Raw genomic sequence first — 8,608 nt, 5'->3', positions numbered from 1 at the left:
GAGGGAGGGGGAGAGAGAGAGAGAGAGAGAGAGAGAGAGAGAGAGAGAGAGAGATAGTTTGAGATAACAAGAGATAAAAATTGTTTATTTTCTTCTCATAGAACTCTAAGAATTTTTTAAGAATTTTTTATCAATTTTTTAGTACTGCATTTTCTTATTTTTATTATCATGAAAAAATAGTAAAAAATTCTGAAAAAATTCTTAGATCTTTATGAAAAGAAAATAAACAATTTTTGTCTCTTACAGTTTTTCTGAAAAGTTGATAGTATTTGAGAAAAAAATGATTAAAGACCAATATTCGGTCATTTTTAATAATTAATATCTTTTAACTATTGCGAAAATTTCAAAATGGTATAAAACTTTTTTGTTCCCCTTGACTCATTCTACGCCCCCAATACGGCTCCAACCTTACTTAACAGACACCCTGTATAGTATTCAGGGATCTTCAGACTTCAGAAATGCAAGCTATCAATCGCAACGTGCTGATATATAACATTATTAATAATGTCTTATAATAATATTTAGTATTTTATTAATAATTTGGGAAATAATTATTAATAAATAAAATTTTCTATTACATTATTTTTTTATAACTTTAACAAATAATTTATTTAAAATTATACAATATTAAACGTTTTTTGAATTTATTTGTTAAATATTTTTATAAATGCAAAATATCAATTGTTAACAATATAATAAGAAAAAGAGAGGTTTCAGATAAATATTGATGTTTGCAGATAATAATTAAATCAGGTACAAATTCAAGTCAAACAGTATTAACAGTTGATAGTATCGAATATCGATATCTAAAAATCTTGCTAGCGTTTGACATCGATATTTTCACAAAGACGACGACGACGCGAACGGACGAGAAGTGAATTTAATCTGTCAAGTGTCAAATAGAGAAGTGTTGTTTCGTCATTTCGACCATTAAAGAGATACTTCAGATTTTCAAACTACAAAAAAACGAAAGAAAAAGAGAAAGAGAATTTAACATTTAATTAAACCGCAATTACATACGCGCGAGATGTATCGGTGGCATATGACACGAGCGATTAAATGATATTTATTACAACGGAAAATAGGTTATGCTCCGTACATCGGCGATTAAGGCGACGAACTCCGTTGCAAGTCGCGTGTTATTTCGTGGCGCTTTCCTTCGTATAGGAATCAATGGCTCGATCGTCCGTGTCAGCGCAATGCGACTTGGTGGCGTCTTACATGGACGGGGTTCATGTAAAAATCGCAGAAGCCTATAAACCACCAAGGAAGATTGGCTTACCTGTCGCGTATAACAACCGATTGCCGGATATATCGAAGTTAACGTACGACTTCAGCTTAGAAAAATCGGTACTTGAAAAGGTAGGGGACATAATTATTTAACTATCTTAATGTTCTATGTAATGTATGCCAATAATTTCGTGACTTGGTAATTATCATAAATTAATTAATTTGTAATCAGATGAGCGAATGGCGCAAAGTTAGACAGGCCTACAGCAAGGCACGTCAAGCTCGGCTGAAAGAGAAGAAGAAGAAAGAGAGAGAGGAGACTCCTCCATCGCCTCCACCATTGGATTGCGTAAAGCAGCTACCTATTAATGCGCCACCCGCTCCAGAAACGACAATACTCACGCCACAGCCACTGTCACCTCCAGCAAATGACTTTCAAGATCATGTAAAAATCAATGGGGGTTTGGACTTTGCCGACTTCGATAATGACACGAGCAGTCCCTTTGATAATATGGAATTGAAAACTATCAATGACATGGAAGAATTAGCACAGGTTAATGAAATGTTTTAGTCTCTAAAACTCTTGAACAGCATTGCAGATGATTGCAGATGCAGTAGATGATTCTTGTTGTAACGTTTAATATCTTTTAAATGTAGGTTTTACAACCTCGGTCGCAATGGATGCCTGCAGGAAAATTGGAGAACATTATAAATGAACTAACGATTGATGATACATCCGAGATTTGCAAGGAGGAAGAAGCCGATACGGAGAGTCATGTCGATGACGAAGCCGACAAAGATACACATAGCATCGAAAATCATCGTAGCGTTTCGACAATAATGCAGGAACTTCAAAAAGAATTAGAACGGCCTGTTATGGAGGTAATACTTCTTTTTCTCTCTCTATAGTGTAAATACAATTAATTATATTAATCTCTCCTTGCAACAGAATTGGAAGCCGTGGCCCGATTTGGAGAGTCCAGATAGCGACGCGCATGTAGTCCCAAGATACGACAACGTAATGTCGTCGAATCACGCAAAATCGCTAGCAGACTTGTTATCAGGCATGACGGAGGATGATCTAAAGTTGATCATGCAATTGAGTGACATGGGATTTCCCAAATGCAGAGCGGCGCGCGCGGTACTGGAACTAGGTAGAATGCACGAGAAGAAGATCGTGGAATATTTATTAGCCGTCCAATCCTTAGAAGAGACTGGCGTCCCGAGTGACTATGCCGAGACAGCGCTGACGCTCGCGCAGCACGATCAATCCAAAGCAAAGATGTACTATGAAAATTTATGCACGTTGAAGGATCTAGGATTTCCCGAAGACGAAGCTTCCGCGGCATTAGTAAAGTGTAACTTTGATCGTGACAAGGCATTAGATCTTCTGATCGCTTGAGTAGACAATTGACTCGCCATCCAGGAAAAAATTTAGAATATTTTTTGTTGCGACTCGATTTTAGTGCGAAAAAACATAACGAATCGGAATTTTTATATAATGCATGGAAGATACATCAAGTCATAAACATATATTTTAATAAAAAGAAAGATAATGTTATCAGTGAGGCTAGTCTTGAATACCTGAAGTGTTACATTGAATATGACATATAATAATTTCATTTAATTCATCGTTATGTTATGGAACTGGAACTCCTACTGGGCATTATTGAAGAATCGCTCTTGATAGCCGCGATGCTGCAAAATAAATTACAATAAATTAGATATTTAATTTAAAAACTTATTGACACAAGATTTCAGTCGATTGCATAAGAATCCTTTATTTTTCTAACACTTTGTATACAAAAGTGGATTAAATACCTAGTTAGGATTCATCAATTGATGGAGTGCCAATGAAGATTAATAGTCATACTTGAGTGTGCAGCGAATGCAGTGGCGCAACTGCAAATTTAAAAAAATTCACTAACTGATATACTCAGGTACTACATGATTATTTTGTATGTTACCTTCTACTACAACATAAAATGATCGTTATCATAGATTCTGCATAGCGGTTGATACCGATAATGATCCAAGCTTCTGTGAATATTGGTTGCTGGCATTGAGAATTTATACAGATACCAGTGGGTCCGTTTGTTAATAAATTGTATGAAGTATAACTCGTAGACAGTGTGAAGTCCAGTTTAGTATTCTTAAGTGGTTTGTAGAGTATTGTTACATTTGCGGGAGAAACGTCGAGCGTGTGCTTATATCTAAAATGTATTTGCGTTAAATCTGCGAGATACTTATATTTTTGCAAAAGACTATAAAGAAATTCTTGTTTATAAAATTCCTCAATTACCTTTCGGTATAAACTTTCCTTAGCGCTAATTCCCACAGGGAACAAATCACGTTTTCGTGAACCTCGTGAATTTTTAGCATTTGCCGTGGTAACTCAATTATAACATCGGCATCTATTTCATGCAGTCTCTTCATTTTTATGTACAATTTTATATTTTTGTTTAACACATTTGTGTCATAATGCGTCTTAAAACATCTGTGATTATATATACATATATACATAGATTGTAAATTTACTTTATATATAGACTTCAAAAGTAAAATAACAGTTGTCAGGATTTATTTTTTATTCGCGCATAATTTATTCCTATTTGACACTCTGATGTGCTACTACTTACCCGAATGCCAAATATTCTCTATCGCGAACAACTGTCGTGCGTAGTTGCGAAAGTAATTGAAGTAGAAGTGGATACGACACATAATTTAAGTATTCGTTTGCATCGAATCGTATACAGGGAGCCGATAGAAATCCATTCAGTGGCAAATATTTCAACCTGCAAAAACATTTGTTGGAATACAAAACTCGAAATTGTAGCTCGATTAATCTATGTGAAATTTAGGCTCGTATTCATAATCCGTTGTTATTTTAAGAGCGTCTTAGGTAGTCTTAAGCTGTGCCAAAAGGTTTTGCGAATTATCGCCGTGTCGTGATTCATTATTACTACATTTCGTGAATTACTTTTCCAGTTTACTTCATCAGAGCAAAGAGCGCAATGTTTTAAAATGTTAATGCAGTTCTCTGATTGATTCATGATACTTTAAGACTGTATTTAAGATACAGTCAATATATCTTAGACATAATAATTGCAATTGTGAATACCGGCTGTAATTGGCTTATGACATTTTAAGACTATATTGAAGATGATCTTAAAATTAGAAACGAACTGTGGAATATCAGACTTTATAATTTGATTTAATAATCAGAATATTTATTCGCAAAATATTAATAGAAATAGCAACCTGTTTGAACACACGGAGATCATGGTAAGTTCAGGAGCTATGGTCAATCTGTTAGGTAATTCCCTCAGTTGATTGTTATCCACATACAGCTCTCGAAGTCTTGGAAGAGAACCGATCCACTCTGGCAGCGCAACAATCTGATTACCCGAGACAGACAGTATTTCCAGATTATTCAGTTGGCTCAATTCTGTTGTTGTTTCGTTCATGTGAGTCAATAAATCTTTTTCCCCTTTGTGCACAACAATCTAATAGTCTTGAACTTACCAATTGGTAATCTCTCTATAAAATTATCGTTCAAAAATAAAGATTTCAGATTGCTTAGATTGCCGATGCAGGTAGATATCAGGTCTAATCTGTTGGCACTTAAATCCAGCACCGTCAACTGACTCATTCCGCCAAGTTCCACAGGCAACTGTTCAATCCGATTGCCATACATGTACAAGTTGGTCACGTTGAACAGCTCCGTGATCCATGGTGGTAGAGTGGTTAGCTTGTTCCACTTCAGATATATCTCCTGAATGTGACTGCCGTACAGTCTTATTACCTCCGGAAACTCCATGAGACCCCGACAGTTCCAGTGCAGTATAACTTTGTTTTTGACTTCGTTCGCCATCTCTACAGGATCTGAATTCATGTTTGAAATGTAAAATTAATAGAGTGCCCTGGAAGGCGCTGAAGCCAGAAAGTAACTTTCAATATCAAGATAGGTGGGAATCAGTCAATGAAGCTGAGATTAAGCATCAGCAATGGACGCAGGCCCGAAATAACTCAAGTCTGCTTGCTACATCAGCTATATTAAAATAAACTTTCGCGACGAATAAAATAAGTTTTACAGGGGCGCATGATTGTCGTACTGGAAAGGGAGCAAATTAGTTTGACGTTTCGCTCACCCATGACAAACTGTTATTGTTAGTTGGGACTGCGGAGAGAGTAACAATGTTAATTATCTTAATTCATCTGATGCGTTAAACAAACGAAGCGACTGTAGTAGTATAAGAGTATATACTTTCTCGTGTCTCTCCTGCGGCAGAAAATCCAGTACGGATGCATTTTTTAATTTCGCTTTATCCTTTACTTTCTTCAGTCTTTTGTCACATCTGTTTTACACATATTTGTCAATCCTAATCAATCTCCTACATACATTATGCGCAGAGTCAATGACATACTACTGATATGGTGATCAGCTGATACGATAATTTCGGTTCTATATTAGTTGCAAGCCGATCGCAAGTTTGTTGCTGCAGCCAATATGAAGCGTTGATTTCAAAATGCAAGCTTCAGATTGGCTGTCGCAACAAACTTGAAATCGACTTGCAACTAATATAGATAAGTGTATAATCTATCATCTATCTCATTGAGTGCATTTAGAACGTCAACCGCTTATTGAGTGCTCAATGAACTCTTTCATCTGATTGGCATATTCCATATCCTAAATGAAAGAGTTCATTGAGCGCTCAGTATAGATCCTAAAATATAAACCAATCAAATGAAAGAGCATACTAAGTGCTTAGTGAGCGGTTGTCGTTCTGAATGCACCCATTTAATTAAAAAATTTTTAGGGATTTTAAGCAATGTGAACAGACCTATTGGTACACCTGCCTTCTTATACTAATGCTAGGAACGCTAGGAACTAGGATTCAGATTTCAGAACACTGTTCTTCACGTTCTCTAAGTATTGCTCCAGAAGTCCACTCTTCTCTTGGAGTTTTAGTACGCTTCATAGCATTTGGCGGCATTTGAATTTTACACAAGTTTTAACAAAATTTAAAAATGGAAGAAGGTAAGTACATCGCTCTTATACGAAGTATTCTTTTAGATATTGCGTCGATTCCTATTTGCGTTAATCCGGACCGCGTCGTTTCTGTTATGAATTCAGTAACCCCATGACGAACACGTGTTCACTCAGCGCAACATCGATCACCTATGATGATAGTACTGTTTAAAATATTAAAACAAGTTAACAGACCAAAAAAACGCAGCCCACTACATTTATTTCTATGAATATAACACGAGAAAATTAGCTTGCTTCATTTATTAAGTGGAGGTTAAGGTAGATTAGGTTATACTTTCCAATTTTCTTACAGAGAAGAACAAGAAAAAGGATAAGAAGAAATCGCTTGGTGAACTGCAATTGACGACCAAATGTGAGATCGAACCTTCGAAGATAGAGGTGAAGCTTGAATGTAAAGACTGGCCTCTGCTGTTTAAGGTAATGTTTGTTTCAATAAATCTTTATATACCACATAACTGCGACAACTATATAATATAATTTGAAAAATTTGAGAGACAAATTTCTTGTTTCTTATTACAGAATTTTGATAAAATGTTGACACGCACGAAACATTTTACTCCATTGATCAGTGGTTCTACTCCGCTAAATCGCAGCTTGTCGGAGTATATAAAATCAGGCTGCATCAATTTGGACAAGCCATGCAATCCATCATCACATGAAGTAGTGGCTTGGATAAAAAAGATCTTAAGGGTAGAGAAGACTGGTCATTCTGGTACATTGGATCCCAAAGTATCAGGATGTTTGATAGTCTGCATAGACAGAGCGACGAGACTAGCCAAGTCGCAGCAGTCTGCCGGGAAGGAATACGTTGCTGTATTCAAACTTCATTCTGCCGCTGAAAGTATTCAAAAGGTAAACATAGATGATTTTGGATAATAGAATAAATAAATATTTAAACAAATATAAATCAAATATAATGCAAAATAAACAAATATTTATACAAATAAATATGGATAGTATGATTGGGAATCAAATAATCACTGAGTCTCTTGTCTCTATATGATAAGTGATCATTTATTTGCAGTTATTTATCCCATATCTTTTAAATACATGTACAAAACTAGTAAAAATTATTAGACATGAGATCCTATCTGACAATCAAAAATATCAATATTTATTAATTCTTTATTATCCAAAAGATAATTATTGTATATCAATATCCAAATAGGCATCTTGTATTGATTTCACACTAATACTGATGATATTTAGGTGAATCAAGCCTTGGAAAAATTGCGCGGTGCTCTCTTCCAAAGGCCGCCGCTGATATCGGCGGTCAAGAGACAGCTCCGCGTCAGAACAGTTTACGACAGTTGGTTCCTCGATTATGATCAGGAACGTAATATGGGAGTATTCCGTGTTAGTTGTGAAGCTGGTTCTTATATCAGAACTATGTGTGTCCATCTTGGACTCTTCTTAGGTACCGGTTGTCACATGCAAGAACTTCGAAGAAGCCGTTCTGGCGTTTTGTCTGAACAGGATGGTATGGTCACTATGCAGGATATTCTTGATGCCCAATGGCTGTATGATAATCACGGAGATGAATCATATCTAAGAAGAGTTATAAGACCGTTGGAATCGCTGCTGATAAATCACAAGAGAATTATCATAAAGGACAGCGCTGTATGTATTCTACTTATTGTACTTTTTGAAAAAAGAATGTCTATTGTTATTTAATAGTATTATGTTGCATAAATTTATTAGGTAAATGCAATTTGTTATGGAGCTAAAATAATGTTACCAGGCGTTTTGATGTACGATCAAGGGATAGAATTGAATGAGGAAATTGTAATTGTAACTACCAAGGGTGAAGCTGTAGCAATTGGTAAATATATTTTCAAAGTAACGGTAATGTTTAGCTCAACATTGTTTAACTTCTCCTACTATTCATCCAAAACTGTTCAACTTAATGTCCATTTTATTATTTTTATATTTAATCTTCAAAATACTTATCTTCATCTGTGGTCTTCAAATAATACTTATTTTTGTCTTGTATACATCAGCTATAGCTTTGATGTCTTCTCCAACTATGGCTGCTTGTGATCATGGAGTAGTTGCAAAACTCAAAAGGGTAATCATGGAGAGAGATTCATATCCAAGAAAGTGGGGTTTGGGACCAAAAGCGTCGCAAAAAAAACGTATGGTAGCTGAAGGATTGTTAGATAAATATGGAAAGCCAAATGAAAAAACACCTCCTGAATGGTCACATAGTTACCAAGATTACCAAAACCTGGCAACACCATCAACAACAATGGCATCAACAACTGCATCAACAATTGCATCAACAACGGTAAGTCGATTATTCTAATGCCTTCGAATATTTTATTA

General features: G+C 35.6%; 3 protein-coding genes across 6 annotated transcripts in view; 2 read left to right on the top strand and 1 right to left on the bottom strand.

Moving 5' to 3' along the window:
• The first annotated feature begins 861 nt into the window (after window positions 1-861).
• LOC108746273 lies at window positions 862-2,652 on the top strand. Of its 2 annotated transcripts, XM_018482936.1 has the most exons (5): window positions 862-1,362; window positions 1,463-1,783; window positions 1,888-2,112; window positions 2,180-2,238; window positions 2,359-2,652. In XM_018482936.1, the coding sequence occupies exons 1-5, from the start codon at window positions 1,174-1,176 to the stop codon at window positions 2,630-2,632; spliced, it is 1,068 nt and encodes a 355-aa protein (XP_018338438.1). In that variant the 5' UTR covers window positions 862-1,173; the 3' UTR covers window positions 2,633-2,652. The 2 variants fall into 2 exon arrangements, with proteins under 2 accessions (XP_018338438.1, XP_018338437.1); XM_018482935.1 differs by having other exon boundaries at window positions 2,180-2,652.
• Window positions 2,653-2,846: 194 nt separating this feature from the next.
• On the bottom strand, window positions 2,847-5,726 carry LOC108746272 (leucine-rich repeat-containing protein 28-like). Of its 3 annotated transcripts, XM_018482933.1 has the most exons (9): window positions 5,498-5,726; window positions 5,382-5,410; window positions 4,756-5,115; window positions 4,492-4,678; window positions 3,870-4,025; window positions 3,533-3,727; window positions 3,198-3,443; window positions 3,052-3,132; window positions 2,847-2,928 (listed from the first exon to the last, which is right to left on the bottom strand). In XM_018482933.1, exons 2-8 carry the CDS (start codon window positions 5,383-5,385, stop codon window positions 3,066-3,068), a joined length of 1,215 nt encoding a protein of 404 aa, XP_018338435.1. In that variant the 5' UTR covers window positions 5,386-5,410; window positions 5,498-5,726; the 3' UTR covers window positions 2,847-2,928; window positions 3,052-3,065. The 3 variants fall into 3 exon arrangements, with proteins under 3 accessions (XP_018338435.1, XP_018338436.1, XP_018338434.1); XM_018482934.1 differs by lacking the exon at window positions 5,382-5,410 and having other exon boundaries at window positions 5,498-5,723; XM_018482932.1 differs by lacking the exons at window positions 5,382-5,410; window positions 5,498-5,726 and having other exon boundaries at window positions 4,756-5,125.
• Window positions 5,727-6,147: 421 nt separating this feature from the next.
• LOC108746216 (H/ACA ribonucleoprotein complex subunit 4) overlaps window positions 6,148-8,608 on the top strand; it is a 3,036-nt gene continuing 575 nt past the window's right edge. Inside the window, exons 1-6 of the mRNA XM_018482847.1 lie at window positions 6,148-6,271; window positions 6,576-6,700; window positions 6,803-7,135; window positions 7,493-7,903; window positions 7,985-8,105; window positions 8,284-8,570. Of these exons, the coding sequence (XP_018338349.1) occupies window positions 6,262-6,271; window positions 6,576-6,700; window positions 6,803-7,135; window positions 7,493-7,903; window positions 7,985-8,105; window positions 8,284-8,570 (1,287 nt within the window). The 5' untranslated portion in view covers window positions 6,148-6,261. The remainder of the gene's footprint in view (window positions 6,272-6,575; window positions 6,701-6,802; window positions 7,136-7,492; window positions 7,904-7,984; window positions 8,106-8,283; window positions 8,571-8,608) is intronic.

This window comes from Trachymyrmex septentrionalis, unplaced genomic scaffold (genome assembly GCF_001594115.1).
Source record: "Trachymyrmex septentrionalis isolate Tsep2-gDNA-1 unplaced genomic scaffold, Tsep1.0 scaffold161, whole genome shotgun sequence".
Taxonomy (NCBI): domain Eukaryota; kingdom Metazoa; phylum Arthropoda; class Insecta; order Hymenoptera; family Formicidae; genus Trachymyrmex; species Trachymyrmex septentrionalis.
The sequence above is the reverse complement of the archived record's forward strand: the minus strand, read 5'-3'. Positions and strand labels throughout refer to the sequence as shown.

Coding starts and splice junctions, on each gene's coding strand:
- LOC108746273 (XM_018482935.1), top strand. CDS start 1,174: ATGGCTCGATCGTCCGTGTCAGCGCAATGCGACTTGGTGGCGTCTTAC. Junction 1,363..1,462: donor AAAAATCGGTACTTGAAAAG/GTAGGGGACATA, acceptor ATTTGTAATCAG/ATGAGCGAATGGCGCAAAGT. Junction 1,784..1,887: donor ACATGGAAGAATTAGCACAG/GTTAATGAAATG, acceptor TTTTAAATGTAG/GTTTTACAACCTCGGTCGCA.
- LOC108746272 (XM_018482932.1), bottom strand. CDS start 5,125: ATGAATTCAGATCCTGTAGAGATGGCGAACGAAGTCAAAAACAAAGTT. Junction 4,679..4,755: donor TATAGAGAGATTACCAATTG/GTAAGTTCAAGA, acceptor AAACAACAACAG/AATTGAGCCAACTGAATAAT. Junction 4,026..4,491: donor ATCTCCGTGTGTTCAAACAG/GTTGCTATTTCT, acceptor ATGTTTTTGCAG/GTTGAAATATTTGCCACTGA.